This window comes from Monodon monoceros, unplaced genomic scaffold (assembly GCF_005190385.1).
Source record: "Monodon monoceros isolate NGI ecotype Baffin Bay Population unplaced genomic scaffold, NGI_Narwhal_1 Super_Scaffold_19, whole genome shotgun sequence".
NCBI lineage: Eukaryota > Metazoa > Chordata > Mammalia > Artiodactyla > Monodontidae > Monodon > Monodon monoceros.
In genome coordinates, this window is record NW_021703775.1 from 52,460,230 (window position 1) to 52,477,196 (window position 16,967).

The 16,967-nt window shown below is 38.0% G+C and overlaps 2 protein-coding genes across 8 annotated transcripts in view; one reads left to right on the forward strand and one right to left on the reverse strand.

Moving 5' to 3' along the window:
- CAMKMT (calmodulin-lysine N-methyltransferase) overlaps positions 1-177 on the reverse strand; it is a 389,523-nt gene extending 389,346 nt beyond the window's left edge. For both annotated transcript variants that reach the window (XR_003794865.1, XM_029231722.1), the window contains exon 1: positions 4-177. Coding sequence is in view for 1 of the 2 variants with exons in the window: in XM_029231722.1 (XP_029087555.1) it covers positions 4-141 (138 nt within the window). In the remaining variant the exon portion in view is untranslated. The remainder of the gene's footprint in view (positions 1-3) is intronic.
- Positions 178-591: 414 nt separating this feature from the next.
- Positions 592-16,967, forward strand: part of PREPL (prolyl endopeptidase like) — a 57,006-nt gene continuing 40,630 nt past the window's right edge. For 3 of the 6 annotated variants that reach the window (XR_003794931.1, XM_029232173.1, XM_029232174.1), the window contains exons 1-2: positions 655-760; positions 2,057-2,584. Coding sequence is in view for 2 of the 6 variants with exons in the window: in XM_029232173.1 (XP_029088006.1) it covers positions 2,366-2,584 (219 nt within the window). In the remaining 4 variants the exon portion in view is untranslated. Of the gene's footprint in view, positions 761-2,056; positions 3,127-16,967 lie in introns of those variants that run through there. The other 3 variants (XM_029232175.1, XM_029232178.1, XM_029232177.1) reach the window with 3 other exon arrangements.

Genomic DNA, 16,967 nt, shown 5'->3' on the forward strand with positions numbered 1-16,967 from the left:
TACCTGCCGCAGGAGCTTCCACCGGGCAGCACCCAAGGGCGCCGAGATTGCGGGTCCCTGAGCGGCGCTGCTGCTTGTCCGGCCCTCGCCCGCTGCGCGCTCAGCCTGGCCGGCCCCTGCGTCCGCGACTCGAGACTCCATCGGCTGCAGCTGGCGAGATACCGCCGCCACAGCTCCCCCCTGCCAGGACCTGCCTACTTCTTCCCTGTCAGGATCTGTGACGCCGGGGTTCCCTCCCACTGCCCTAGCGCGCGCTCTCTCCCCGAATTCCGCATTTCCGGTAGTCGCGTCTCCTTAGCAACCAGGGCAGCGCGGCTCTCGCCACTGCACCATTTTGCTGGTGGCCATCTTGAGTGAGGGCAGGCCGGAGAGTGAGGGAACTGTGGCAGACCTAGTGCGACGCCGCCCCCTTTGGTTCCCTTCTCTCCTGTTTCATCTCGAGCTCTGAAGACTAGCAAAGAACCAAAAGGCTTATATCTTTGAGCGTTAATGAACCCAGGAGGAGTAAAAAAAATATTCCTGACCACAATAAAGATGGCGGAATCCACTTAGCACTCGTGCCAGACGCCGGTTACGTAGACGGCGTGCTGCAAACCAGCTCCGGGCGGTTCTGGGTAGGCTGTCGTTCCGCTAGCTGCAGAACGCAGACTTCGGCTGACCGTGAGTGAGGTGGGAGCTGCGCTCCTTCCTGAGAGCATCGGGTTCTCCGGCCTGCCTTCACTCGTTTCGGTGTCTAGAGCGAGACTGACTTTCAGTTTGCGTACGTATGGGGGGCGTAGGCTGGGAGTCTCTTCCCTTCACCCCGTCCTCACCCCCACCCAACCATCCCTCAGTCCCTTAGTCCTAGCTTTTTGACCGATGTCCCTTCATTGCGTGGCACATGGTACCGCTCCCTCTCACATTCGGATGCACAGGGAAAACGAACGGTTTCTCCCAGGAACACCCATTCGTCTACCCTACCCCCTATCCCCAGACTTGCCTACTGTCTTCTCCCAGTGGGTGAAAGATGGATGGATGGAGGCTACGGGCACGGATGTAGTGGTTTAGGGCCTTTATTTTATTTTCTTTTATTTTACTTTGTTTGTTTTTGCTGGTGTCAACTGCACATCCCCTATACCCACTCCCCCGTTATTTTGCTGCGACATAGAAAGAGGTTAAGAGGGGCAGGGGCGTCGTAGCGGATCCGAGCTGTGGTAAAGCTGACGCACTATTGTATAATACTTTTGATACCGAGGAGCAATTTGTGGAAGACTTCCATGATGACATTCAACAGTGTGCAACATACCTAGATTTTTCCTGCCCTAAAAATAGTAGCCACCGTTTATTGAGTGGTTACTACGTGCCAGACACTTCATTAAGATTTTAACATAAATTGTTTCATTCTTAGAATAGCTATTTCATAGAGTAAGTGGGATCATTATCTCTGTTTTGCAGATGATAAAACTAAGCACAGGTGGAAAGTGCAGGAATGAAGACCTGAACCCAGGTTTCTCTGACTTAACTACTTACTAGCTTTACTTACCTTGATAGGTTAATAAGCACCAGCTTCCCAACAGAAAACAGGTGGCATCACATTTCATGTGTGCCTCCTGAAGTGTTTTTTGTTTTTTTCAACTAAAGCGCTAAACACCTTTTTGACATTAAAGTCAAGTTGTTGTTATGTCCAGATAGACTTATTGCTCTACTATTACTGTTCAGGTGACCTGGGGTAGTTGCTTAAACCTTCCTGAGCCACAGTTCGCTCACCTGTAAGGCCAACATCATAATAGCTACTCTATCAGGTCCCTATGAAGTTTAAATTAAATGAAGTATATAAAAGCATGTGGCATGAAGCAAACACTCAATAAATACTAATCCCTTCTCCTCTACCTGTATTAAGTAATTGGACTTTTCCAGTTTATCCTCCACATACAAACCAAAGATAAGTTATGAATTATGTGAAATCAAAGCCGTTTTGCCTTTAAAAGCCCTCAGAGTTCCTGAGATGCCTCCATTGTCTATGTATTTATTTGCAAATTTTTATTTTGTTTTTTTGTTTTCTGTTTGTTTGTTTTAGTTTGCCCATGTGTGTACCAGAATCAGTGCTGTTTGAGCCTGACAGGATTGACTTTACAAATGAGACATTTATGTCACATCTGCCAAGAAGTGTGATTTAAATTAAACTTTAACTTTTACAAGTTTTCAGATACTTTGAGTTATCAGCTGTCTGCGGTTATTTGTAACTGGAGGGGTACACAGCCCCAAAGGGGAGGGATAAGAACTGCAGATCTTAGATGCTCTAAGAACCCACTACTATATAATCATTCCTATGAAAATCATCCATGTGCTGGCAGCCCCAAAGGGAGCATAAACCAGGGACTTTGATATGCAGCAGAAGAGCAAATTATTTCTCCAGGCTTTGAAGTATAGTATTCCTCACCTTGGGAAATGCATGCAGAAACAGCACGTGAATCACTGTAACTTCGCTGATCATTATTACAATAGCATAAAATTGAAAAAATATCACCTAACCAAGTGTCTGCAGAATAAACCCAGGATATCAGAGTTAGCAAGAAACATCCCAAGTCGGAACTTCTCATGTAAGGTATGGACTGTTTAAGTTAACCTATGTGTAGGCCTTTAAGATTAATTTTAGTTTAAAAATAAAGAATGGGTTGGATATCAGTTACTAATTTTCTCAGTAATTCTGGTTTGATTTTTTAAATATTCAGGCTTAATTGTAGTCATATATATATGTATAAAAGAATATATACATATATATTTATAGAGCTCTAATGTAATATATAAAAATGTAGATTTATAAAAAATGATTCATCTTAAGAACTCCTTATTGTGCCTGCCAGTGCAATTCAAAGTATAATTTGGCTTTCTAAAATTCCTAGACTAACATAATAGCTCTTAATAAAAGTCTAATAATATGCTGATTGTTTTATGAATCCCAAATTAGGAAACTTCAGTAAAGACCATGTAATTGTGTTACTTCTCTGTAAAAAAAAAAAAAACAACGAAAAAGCGATTTGCATTTTATACCACTTGTGTCCTTCAGGAAGATGCTTTCAGACCATTGTACTCTGGCCAGACCCCAAGCTGTGGGCATGACCTCAACTTTGAGGACCTGTTGCTCTTGTATGTAGAATGACCACATATCCTGGGTTGTCTCCGACAGTCTCAGTCTACACATATTTTCCCTGTTATTATTAATAGTGTCCCCTTTCCTCTCAGAAGTGTCTTGCTTAGGATAGTAAATTATGTGTGCATCCTAATTATTTGAGATTAAGCTATTTATGCTGCTCTTTGACACCCCTCCCCTACCTCATACTTGCTATGTTCCTTAGATTCCTTAAATTGTGTTTAGGGGTGATATTCTTGCAATATGTAACGTATTTTGTTATTTTAATATCTTAATTTCTGGTTTTAATTGTTTTGTTACATACTAATATTTTTAGTCTGTTTTGGCTTATTTTTTATTGTAGTAAGATATAGGTAACAAAATTTTCCACTTTAACCATTTTTAAGTGTATAATTCAATGGCATTAATTACATCACAGTGTTGTACAGCTGTTACAACTATTTGCAAAACCCTGTCCTCACCTGAAGAAAATACCCATTAAGCAAGAACTCCCCACTGCTGCTTTCCTGAGTCCCTGGAAACCTTTAATCTACTTTCTGTCTCTATGAATTTCCCTATTCTAGATAATTCATATAAGTGGAATTATATAATATTCTTTTGTGTTTGGCTTATTTCACTTAGCATAATGTTTTCAAGGTTCATTCGTATTGTAGCATATCTGGGAAGTTTGTTCCTTTTAGTGGCTGAATAATATTCCATTATATGTATATACCACATTTTGTTTATCCATTCATCTGTTGACAGACACTTGAGCAGCTTCATCTGTTTAGAAAAATGATATTTTTAATATTCTCAATTCTTCTGGTTTTTAATTTAATTTTTGCTCTTTTCATAGGTCATACTTATTTGTTATGGGGAGTTTGGGGGGAGTTTTGTTGTTTGCTTTCAACTTTATCTGTTAGTCCTAGAATTTTACTCTTTACACTTAAGTCATTCAAATTTTTCTTTTTATAGCATCTTAGTTTAGCACTTTCTGTACTCAAATTTTTTATGTCTTTTATTTCATTTTTATTTCTGTGTGTGTGTATTTGCACACGGGTCCTACTTTAGAAAGATAAACTTTAAAATTTTACCTATTGGACACATTTTAGCATTTAGACCTTTTTACTTTGAATTGTGTTTAGAACACTTTGTCATCTTGTACTTTTAAGTCTTAGTTTATAAATAGTAGGCAGAAATTACCATCAGAGTGACAGCTGTGAGATTAGCTCACACCCTGTGCAGGAGTTGGACTATTTTTTCCCTCCATTTGTCCCTGAAGCAGCTTTTCAGTTCTCTTTCATGGAATCCTGTCACCTGGAAGCTTTAACCTGATTCAGTGACTCCAAGAAAAGGAGCTTTATTAATAATTCTTTCACCTGGTAGTGGTCCTGCTTTCACATGTCATATATCAACCATTCCTTCTGTGAGAAATGATATGATATTAAAACTGTGGTCTCTGTCCTTTACGATCACTGGGACCTGAGGAAGCTGTGAAGAGACCTGTAGTCAAGAATGCACATTTAAGTAAACATCCAGTCAGTTCCAACTTTGTCCACTCCTATGGGAATAACAAATTAGAAAAAGTAATTAGTGCCTGTAGACAAATTAAAATATATTTACCTAAAGACTTATAAGATAAGTTAACTAAAGAGTAAGAGAGGGCAGCCTGTGTAATATCATAGAAATGCCAGAAAGCAAGAGATCTAGCCGTCACTGGTGTGTCTGTGAACTAGTCAGGACTCTTATCTTTCTGATTGGAAATAGAGAGGGGAGTTTCAACTTGGTGTTCTCTAAAAGTCCTCCAAATGCTAAAATTTCGTGATTTTATATCTCTACCTTGTTACCTTACCAACAAATTGCCATCTATACATTTGGGACTCTAGCACCAACTCCTGCAGTGTATCAGAAATCCTGGGGAACTTTTTAGAAATGCAAGTTCCTGGATCTCACCCCACATGTGCTGGATCAGAATCTCTAATGGCTGAGGCCTAGGGATCTCTTTTTTTGTTTTGTTTTAAGTTCCTCAACTAATTCTGAAATTCTCAATCTGCCAGTGACAGTGGACCTGCATTTAGGAGCTAGATACATTTGTGATCAAACGTTGCTGACCTAAACCTCATTGAATTCATTTAGTTCTGAAGTTCTTACTGGCAGATACTTTGACTTTCCATTTTACATTAGCCACATGGCAAGAGGAACTTATTCCATTACGCTCATGCACCAGCTAGTAATATTCAAAGACTAGCATCAAACCAGATACCACATTTCTTTATCTTTCACATCATCCTATTCTGCTCTGCCTACAAAAATAATTCCTAAAATCTTTGATCATGATAAATTGAATGATATACAAAAGGAAAACCAAGTAAGGAAAAGAAAATGTTTAAACATTTGTTCATTGACTCTCTGCGATATAGATCAGCAGTTCTTACAGTAGTTTCTAAGGTAGATAGGTTGACAGATACCTCCTTCACTGGCACTAGTGATCTATGATTTGTGGGATCACTGGTTCTAACAGGTTCAAAACATCATCAGGAAAGCCAGAAAGAAAAGAAAAATTGTACTCTCACAATGGTTTTTTTTTTTTTAATAATAGTTCATGAAGTGGGACAGCATTGTAGCTACCACTTCTTTTTTTAATTTATTTTTTTATACAGCAGGTTCTTATTAGTCATCCATTTTATACACATCGGTGTATACATGTCAATCCCAATCTCCCAATTCATCACACCACCCCCTCCCACCCCCACCACTTTCCCCCCTTGGTGTCCATACGTTTGTTCTCTACATCTGTGTCTCAATTTCTGCCATGCAAACCGGTTCATCTGTACCATTTTCTAGGTTCCACATATATGTGTTAATATACAATATTTGTTTTTTTCTTTCTGACTTGTTTCATTCTGTATGACAGTCTCTAGATGTGTCCACGTCTCTACAAATGACCCAATTTCGTTCCTTTATATGGCTGAGTAATATTCCATTGTATATATGTACAACATCTTTATCCATTCATCTTTCGATGGGCATTTAGGTTGTGTCCATGTTCCGGCTATTGTAAATAGTGCTGCAGTGAACATTGGGGTGTATGTGTCTTTTTGAATTATGGTTTTCTCTGGGTATATGCCCAGTAGTGGGATTGCTGGGTCATATGGTAATTCTATTTTTAGTTTTTTAAGGAACCTCCATACTGCTCTCCATAGTAGTTGTATCAATTTACATTCCCACCAACAGTGCAAGAGGGATCCCTTTCTCAACACCCTCTCCAGCATTTGTTGTTTGTAGATTTTCTGATGATACCCATTCTAACCAGTGTGAGGTGATACCTCATTGTAGTTTTGATTTGCATTTCTCTATTAGTGATGTTGAGCAACTTTTCATGTGCTTCTTGGCCATCTGTATGTCTTTTTTGGAGAAATATCTATTTAGGTCTTCTGCCCATTTTTGATTGGGTTGTTTTTTTAATATTGACCTGGATGAGCTGTTTATATATTTTGGAGATTAATCCTTTGTCCGTTGATGCATTTGCACATATTTTCTCCCATTCTGAGGGTTGTCTTTTCGTCTTGTTTATGGTTTCCTTTGCTGTGCGAAAGCTTTGAATTTTCACTAGGTCCCATTTGTTTACTTTTGTTTTTATTTCCATTACTCTAGGAGGTGGATCAAAAAAGACCTTGCTGTGATTTATGTCAAAGAGTGTTCTTCCTTTGTTTTCCTCTAAGAGTTTTATAGTGACTGGTCTTACGTTTAGGTCTCTTATCAATTTTGAGTTTATTTTTGTGTATGGTGTTAGGGAGTGTTCTAATTTCATTCTTTTACATGGAGCTGTCCAGTTTTCCCAGCACCACTTGTTTAAGAGACTGTCTTTTCTCCATTGTATATCCTTGCCTCCTTTGTCATAGATTAGTTGACCATAGGTGTGTGGGTTTATCTCTGGGCTTTCTATTCTGTTCCATTGATCTATATTTCTGTTTTTGTGTCAGTACCATATTGTCTTGATTACTGTAACTTTGTAGTATAGTCTGAAGTCAGGTAGTCTGATTCCTCCAGCTCCGTTTGTTTCCCTCAAGACTGCTTTGGCTATTTGGGGTTTAAGATTTTTTGTTTTAGTTCTGTAAAAAAATGCCATTGGTAATTTGATAGGGATTGCATTGAATGTGTAGATTGCTTTGGGTAGTATAGGCATTTTCACAATATTGATTCTTCCAACCAAGAACATGGGATATCTCTCCATCTGTTGGTATCATCTTTAATTTCTTTCATCAGTGTCTTATAGTTTTCTGCATAAAGGTATTTTGTCTCCCTAGGTAGGTTTATTCCTAGGTATTTTATTCTTTTTGTTGCAGTGGTAAATGGGAGTGTTTCCTTAATTTCTCTTCAGATTTTTCATCATTAGTGTATAGGAATGCAAGAGATTTCTGTGCATTAATTTTGTATCCTGCAACTTTACCAAATTCATTGATTAGCTCTAATAGTTTTCTGGTGGCATCTTTAGGATCCTCTATGTATAGTATCATATCGTCTGCAAACAGTGACAGTTTTACTTCTTTCCCAATTTGCATTCCTTTTATTTCTTTTTCTACTCTGGTTGCCGTGGCTAGGACTTCCAAAACTATGTTGAATAATAGTGGTGAGAGTGGACATCCTTGTCTTGTTCCTGATCTTGGAGTAAATGCTTTCAGTTTTTCTCCATTGAGAATGATGTTTGCTGTGGGTTTGTCATATATGGCCTTTATTTTGTTGAGGTAGTTTCCCTCTATGCCCACTTTCTGGAGAGTTTTTATCATAAATGGGTGTTGAATTTTGTCAAAAGCTTTTTCTCCGTCTGTTGAGATGATCATTATGGTTTTTCTTCTTCAATTTGTTAATATGGCGTATCACATTGATTGATTTGCGTATATTGAAGACTCCTTGCGTCCCTGGGATAAATCCCACTTGATCATGGTGTATGATCCTTTTAGTGTGTTGTTGGATTCTGTTTGCTAGTATTTTGTTGAGGATTTTTGCATCTATATTCATCAGTGATATTGGTCTGTAATTTTCTTTTTTTGTAGTATCTTTGTCTGGTTTTGGTATCAGGGTGATGGTGGCCTCGTAGAATGAGTTTGGGAGTGTTCCTTCCTCCACAGTTTTTTGGAAGAGTTTGAGAAGGATGGATGTTAACTCTCCTCTAAATGTTTAATAGAATTCAGCTGTGAAGCCATCTGGTCCTGGACTTTTGTATGTTGGAAGATTTTGAATCACAGTTTCAACTTCATTACTTGTGATTGGTCTGTTCATATTTTCTATTTCTTCCTGGTTCAGTCTTGGAAGGTTATATGTTTGTAAGAATTTGTCCATTTTTTCCAGGTTGTTCATTTTACTGGCATAGAGTTGCTTGTAGTAGTCTCTTAGGATGCTTTGTATTTCTGTGGTGTCTGTTGTAACTTCTCCTTTTTCATTTCTAATTTTATTGATTTGAGTCCTCTCCCTCTTTTTCTTGATGAGTCTGACTAATGGTTTATCAATTTTGTTTATCTTCTTAATGAACCAGCTTTTACTTTTATTGATCTTTGCTACTGTTTCCTTCATTTCTTTTTCATTTATTTCTGCTCTGAGCTTTATGATTTCTTTCCTTCTGCTAACTTTCGGTTTTGTTTGTTCTTTCTCTGGTTCCTGTAGGTGTAAGGTTAGATTGTTTATTTAACTTTTTTCTTGTTTCTTGAGGTAGGCTTGTATAGCTGTAAACTTCCCTCTTAGAACTGCTTTTGCTGCAACCATAGGTTTTGGATCATCGTGTTTTCATTGTCATTTGTCCCTCGGTATTTTTTGATTTTCTCTTTGACTTCTTCGGTGATCTCTTGGTTATTTTGTAACGTATTGTTTAGCCTCCATGTGTTTGTGTTTTTTCCTTGTAATTCATTTCTAATCTTATAGCGTTGTGGTCAGAAAAGATGCTTGATATGATTTCAGTTTTCTTAAGTTTACTGTGGCTTGATTTGTGATCGAAGATGTGATCTGTCCTGGAGAATGTTCCATGCACAGTTGAGAAGAAAGTGTAATCTGCTGTTTTTGGGTGGAATGTCCTATAAACATCAATTAAATTTATCTGGTCTGTTGTGTCATTTAAAGCTTGTGCTTCCTTATTAATTTTTTGTTGGTTCATCTGTCCATTGGTGTAAATGAGGTGTTAAAGTCCCCCACTCTTATTGTGTTACTGTCGATTTCCTCTTTTAGAGCTGTTAATAGTTGCCTTATATATTGAGGTGCTCCTATATTGGGTGCATGTATATTTATAATTGGTATATCTTCCTCTTGGATTGATCCATTGACCATTATGTAGTATCCTTCCTTGTCTCTTATAACATTCTTTATTTTAAAGTCTATTTTATCTGATATGAGTATTGTTACTCCAGCTTTCTTTTGATTTCCATTTGCATGGAATATCTTTTTCCATCCCCTCACTTTCAGTCTGTATGTGTCCCTAGGTCTGAAATGGGTCTCTTGTAGACAGCATATATATGGGTCTTGTATTTGTATCTATTCAGCAAGCCTGTGTCTTTTGGTTGGAGCATTTAATCCATTCACGTTTAAGGTAATTATCGATATGTATGTTCCTATGACCAATTTCTTAATTGTTTTGGGTTTGTTTTTGTAGGTCCTTTTCTTCTCTTGTGTTTCCCACTTAGAGGAGTTCCTTTAGCATTTGTTGTAGAGCTGGTTTGATGGTACTGAATTCTCTTAGCTTTTGCTTGTCTGTAAAGCTTTTGATTTCTCCATCGAATCTGAATGAGATCCTTGCTGGTAGAGTAATCTTGGTGGTAGGTTCTTCCCTTTCATCACTTTAAGTGTATCATGCCACTCCCTTCTGGCTTGTAGAGTTTCTGCTGAGAATCAGCTGTTAACCTTATGGTAGTTCCCTTGTATGTTATTTGTTGTTTTTCCCTTGCTGCTTTCAGTAATTTTTCTTTGTCTTTAATTTTTGCCAATTTGATTACTGTGTGTCTCGGCATGTTTCTCCTTGGGTTTATTCTGTATGGGACTCTCTGTGCTTCCTGGACTTGGGTGGCTGTTTCCTTTCCCATGTTAGGGAAGTTTTTAACTATAATGTTTCCAAATATTTTCTTGCGTCTTTTGTCTCTTTTTCTTCTCCTTCTGGGACCCCTATAATGCAAATGTTGTTGCGTTTAATGTTGTCCCAGAGGTCTCTTAGGCTGTCTTCATTTCTTTTCATTCTTTTTTCTTTATTCTGTTCTGCAGCAGTGAATTCCACGATTCTGTCTTCCAGGTCACTTATCCGTTCTTCTGCCTCAGTTATTCTGCTATTGATTCCTTCTAGTGTGTTTTTCATTTCAGTTATGGTATTCTTCATCTCTGTTTTTTCTTTAATTCTTCTAGATCTTTATTAAACACTTCTTGCATCTTCTCAACCTTTGCCTCCATTCTTTTTCCGGCGTCCTGGATCATCTTCACTGTCATTATTTTGAATTCTCTTTCTGGAAGATTGCCTGTCTCCGTTTTGTTTAGTTGTTTTTCCAGGGTTTTTTCTTGTTCCATCATCTGGTACATAGCCCTCTGCCTTTTCATCTTGTCTATCTTTCTGTGAATGTGGTTTTTGTTCCACAGGCTGCAGAATTGTATGTAGCTACCACTTCTTTATTTTTTGTTTTTTTCTCCACTTTCCATTTACTCTTTAACCTGCTGTAGTACGGCTCCCCTCCTCCATTAAAACCTCTGTCATTGTCACCAAAGATGTAATATATTTCAACCTAGTAGACACTTCCCTTTCCTCATCTCAGAGGTGCTCTCAGCAGATTTGACATGCTTGACCATTCCCTCCTTGAAACACTCTTTTGGCCTCTTGACTCCACGTTTTCCTGGGTTTTCTCCTACTTTACAAACCAAACCTTCTCAATCTCCTTTTCTAACTTTGCTTCCATATAACTTCTCAACTGCGAAGTTTCTCAGGGCTTGGTCCTGGCGCTTTTTTCTCTCCTTAATTTCTTCCTAAGTAATTTTTTCCATTCGCATGGACTTAGTACCATAGCAGTTATTATTTTCATCCCAGACTCACCTCTGTGCTGCACAGAATTAATCTCCAGTTGGACATCTTACTGACTTCTCAAACTGTCCACAGTTGAACTTCAACTCTCCCAGCCCTGACTCAGCTCCTCTTTATCTCATGGCTCTGTACTCAGTTGTTCAAGGCAGAACATGGGGAAACATATTTTATTCCTTCTGTTCCTTTACCCTGCCATCACATCCGTTAACAGTGCATACCAAACGAGCTTTGTGATTTTTACCATGTCACTATACCACCTAGCCTATTATTTACTTAATTATTTTTGTTTAACCAACTTGTCTCATCCCAAGGAATAATAGTAAGTCACCAGTCTGATGTGCTAGTTATAGTCTTTCTAATTAAATATTCATATACTCCAAGTCATGTATACCATCATGTCTGACATGCTTTCAGAAACACATTGCATTAACCTCTAAAATGTATGGTGAATCTGTCCATATTTCTCTATCTATACCATCATCACTCACCTGGACAACTGGTGAAGCTACCTAACTAGGTTTCTTGCTTGCATCTTCCCTTCCAACACATTTTCATACATTTAGAAGAGTGGTCTTAAAATATAAATTAAATCATGTCACTTTGTAGCTTAAAACCTTTCCAGAAGTTCTTAACACATAAACATAAACTCCATTTTCCTAGTCATGTTCCCCAAGACTCTGCAAGATCTAGCCCCGATCTCATTTCTTGCCACTTTGCCCACATTCACTTTGGTCAAGCTACAACGGTCATCTCCTGGATCAGAGAACAGAACTCTTTCCCATCTATTTCAGGACCTTTACATACTAATCCCTAATCCCATTCACGCCTGCATGTCTAGTTCCTTTTCCTATTTTATGTCTTGATTAAATGTTACCTCCTGAGAAAGACCATTTCTGACCATGGTAATCAAAGTAACTGAAGCTCATTTTTTACCTTAACCTTGTTTCCTTCTCACTACTTTACCACAGTTATTACTTCAGTGTCCTTTTTTGTTTTGTCTTTCCAGCTGAAATGTAAATTCCATAAGGGCAGGGTCCATGTCGTCAGTTCAATAATGCTTCCCTATTGTCTGAGACAGTGCATGACATAGTAATAAATACTGTTGAGTGAATGACTGTCCCCATAAATAGGGGCCTACATCTATTTTATAGAATGCCATTCTGTGGGTTGCAGTGTAATTCTTGAACCTAAGTCCCCAAATAAAGGATTGAGCTAGACAAAATAGAACTGAGAGTGTAGTTAAGGAAATACCAGGCATAGGGAGCAACATTTGTAAGAGCCCCACATCGAGAGAGGGCAATCCCTACAAGTACTGTAGCCAAAATGGTCAAAGATGAACCAGAAAAAGTAAGCAGGGGCCAGATCATGTATAGGCAGTTGTGTAAATCTTGTAAGAAATTTGAACTGCATCCTAAAAGCAATAGAAAGTCATTGAAAAATGTAGATGCAATCAGATTTGCATTTTAGAAGAACCCCTCTGACAGAATTGCAGAAAATAGATTGGAAGTAGGAAGCCTTGTCAGTAAGGTGAATGAAGATGAGAGCCTAACTAAGGACATAGCCAGAAAAATGGAGAAAAGTGTAAGATTTGAGGGAGGATTGAAGAGATAGAATCAGTCAAACTTCACCGTTACAGTGATTACATTTTATTTGGGGCATTTTAGTAGAATAATAGAGAACATAGGGTGATAATCTCTGATCTATTTGGATTCTAAAATCCAGAAGTCCCTTACCAAAATATTTACTTATTATTTTTTTTTTGCAAAACCTGACCTAAACTGACACAAAGCTACTCTGATTTTTATTTATCCCACTTAGTAGAGTTCCCCAACCAGGGATTGAACCTGGGCCATGGGAGTGAAAGCACCGAGTCCTAACTGCTGAACCGCCAGGGAATTCCCTCGAATTTCTTACTGTATTTGATTGCAGGGTGATATCCCCCTTAACTGGGATAGACATCATGTTAACTTTTCAAAATCACAACATTTGAAAACACATGTGGATCATCTTTATGTTTCGAACAGACTTATTTCACAGTCACATGTATAGCCTTACCGTTACTCAGATGTTAAGGGTGAGGAAGGAGAAGGAGTAAATGTAACTCACTACTGATTTGGAGACTTTACTCATCAGCTGGATATATGAGTCTGGAAGTTGGGAAGAGTGGTCCATGTATAGGTAGTGGTTGAAGCCATAAAAGGCATGACACTGTATTAACTTCTGTGCTTATTATTATATAATTATTATTATTTAAATTTTTTCCCTCTTTCCATTACATTGGTAAGTCCCTGAAGACAAGAATTTTACAATGTACATCTTTATATGCCCAACACGTAGCATTAATGACTGCCACATACTAGATAACCAGTAAATGTTTGTGGATGACTTAATAGTTGAATGAATGATATTTTCTTTTCATGTAACCATAAATTTTACTGCTTGAAGAAAGACCAAAGAAATCATCTAATCTGAGCTTTCTTTAGGTCTTTGGTCTATTTTGAATTTATTTTTTGTACGTGCTAAGAGGGGTCAGAGTTTGACTTCATTCTTTTGCTTGTGAATATCCACTTAGCCCAGCATCATTTGTTGAAAAGACTGTTCTTTTCCCATCGAATTTTCTTAGCACGCTTATCAAAAATCTACTGACCATAAATGTAAGGGTTTATTTCTGGACTGTTAGTTCTATCCTGTTGATCTGTATGTCTGTCCTTAGGCCAGTACTACACTCTTGATTGCCATAACATTCTAGTAAGTTTTGAAATCAGGAAATGTGTGAGTTCGTTCTTTATAAATGAAAAAACTAAAGTCACTGAGCCCAAGATAAAATTTTAAAAAATTATAAAAATTAATGGAGTCAGAACCAAACCTCAGGTAACTTGATTCACATCACCTTTCTTTTAAATATCTTTTATTATAAGTCACTACAGATATATACAAAGAGAGAGAGAATACCATAGCAAATACCCATGTATCCACTACTCAGTGTGACTTTTTTCTTAACCAGAAAAGTTACAGATGTATTTGAAGACTCCTATGTACTTCCCTGATCACATTATCTTCCTTACCTCCCCAGTGGTGATCATTGTCCTTAACCTCTTTCCATTCTTCTTTTTTTTTTTTTTTTTTTTGTGGTACGTGGGCCTCTCACTGTTGTGGCCTCTCCCGTTGCGGAGCACAGCCTCTGGACGTGCAGGCTCAGCAGCCATGGCTCACGGGCCCAGCCGCTCTGCGGCATGTGGGATCTTCCCAGACTGGGGCACGAACCCATGTTCCCTGCATCGGCAGGCGGCCTCTCAACCACTGCGCCACCAGGGAAGCCCCATTCTATTTTTATGTAATTTGATAGCATATATATTTGTATCCACTGATCATATATAATATTGTTTTGCATGTTTTACAACTTTAGGTAAATAATGTACATACAATTGTATAACTTGCTTTGCTGTTCAACATTCTGATTTTGAGGTTCCACATTAATGTATGTATCTGTCTCATTTTTTACAACTGCTGCGTAATATTCTATGATATGCCACAATTAATCTGTTTTCTTTGGACAAGCATGTAGGTTGTTTCCAATTTCCAGACTTACCCAAGAAAAAAGCTGCAGAGCACAATCTTGTATGTATCTCCTTATCCATGTGTGCTTGTCTTTCTCTAGAGTCTATATCTAGAATTGGAATTCCTAATTGTATTCACATCCTAATGTTTCTTGTTAAATTAATTTCTGAATTGATAGAACTATCTTACACTCAAGATAGAAAGGGATATATAAGAATCCTATCTCTATATCTTGAATAACATTTGATATTATCAGACCTTTTTGCCCTGCTGATGGGTAAATAGTATGTCATTATTGCTTAATTTTCATTGCCCTAATAATGAGGTTGAGCATCTCTTCATGTTTATTGACATCATTGGTTTTGTCTTCCTGAATTGCTTATTGATGATGTTTGACCATTTTTCCTATTGAGTTTGTCTTTTTCTAACTGATTCATAGGAGGTTTTTACATATCCTTTGTCTTTTATTTGTGCATAGATATCTCCTCTATATTTGTGCTCTTTTCACTTTGTTTATGATATCTTTTGTTAAATAAGTCTTTAAATTTTTATGTTTTGTGCTCTCTGTTTCATTCAATTCAGCAATTATTTGTTGAACACCTGCTATGCATCATTCTACCCATTGGGTATATAGCATTGAGCAAAGGAAACAAAGATACCTGCCTTCATGGAGCTTATCATTCTACTTCTAGGGATAGAGAAAGAATAAAAAAAATATGTGAGTAAAATATAAAGTATGTCAGAAGCAATAAGTACAATGAAAAATAAAATAGGACAAGGAAATATTAGATCGGCCATGTTGGGATAGGGTGAACTGTGATTTTAGTGGAGTGGTCAAGGCAAGCCTAACTGAGATGACATTTGAGCAATAGCTTCAAGTAGGTGTTTGGGCATAGGGCACAGTAAGTTCTAAGAAAGTAAGGTGGGAGCAAGCCTAACATATTCAAGAAACATCAAAGAGGCCGGTGTGGCTCAGAGTAGGTGGTTGAGGGAGGAATGTAGTAGCAGATGAGGTCAGCAAGGTAATGGGGCAAGATCCTTTAGGCTCTTGCAGACCATTATAAGGATTTTTCCTCTTGAGTGAGATGGGAAAACCATTGGATGGGGTTTTGAGTGAAGGAGTGATATAATCTGACTTCAGGCTCACTCTAGTTCCTTTGTTGAAAATAGACTATGGAAGATAGAGGCAGAAACAGAGCATTTTGGCTATTGCAGTAATCCAAAGGAGAAACGATACTGGTACCACCAGCATAGTACAAGGTGAGAAGTGGTCAGATTCTAGATATATCTTGAAAGTAGAATTGACAAGGTTTGCAGATCACTTGATTGTGGCAAGAGAGAAAGACAAAGAAGACTAATACTTTCAAGCATGAGCAGCTTGGAAAGAGTTATTTATGAAAATAGGAAAGATTGCCTACAGAACAGGAGATTTTTGTGGGGAGAGGGTACATGGGGAAGTTGGATGTTCAGTTTTGGACATTTTTTGACATACTTGTTAGACATATAAATTTAGGAGTCCTCTGCACATAAATAGCTTTTAAGGTCATGAGACTGGATGAGATCACCAAAGGAATTAGTGTACACTATAGATAAAGAAGTGGCCCAGGGTATTTTGATGGTAAGAGCCAAGGAGTTGAGTAGGAACTTGCTAAAGACACTGAGAAGGGCCAGTGAGATAGGAGACAAACAATGAGAATGAGGTGTCCTGGAAGCCAAGTGAAGAAAAGTGTTTTTAGGAGGAGGAGCTGATCAACTGTTTCATAATGCTGATAGGTCAAGTACTGTGAATACCTAGAATTAACATTTGTACTTTGTGATGTAGTGGCCGTCAGTGACCTTTTTTTTTTAATGAAGTAATATCTTATTTTTTTAAATTATTATTTTATATTGGAGTATAGTTCATTAACAGTGTTGTGTTTCAGGTGTACAGCAAAGTGATTCAGTTATACATATACATGTATCTATTCTTTTTCAGATTCTTTTCACACTTAGGTTATTACAGAATATTGAGCAGAGTTCCCTGTACTGTCCTTGTTTGTTATCTATTTTAAATATAGTAGTGTGTATATGTCAATCCCAAACTCCCAATTTATCCCTCCCCCCACCCACCTTTCCCCTTGGTTAGCCATAAGTTTTTCTTTTTTTAAAAAATGTTATTTATTTTTTGGATGTGTTGGGTCTTCGTTGCTGCGTACCGGCTTTTCTCTAGTTGTGGTGAATGCGGGCTACTGTTTGTCGCAGGGCGTGGACTTCTCGTTG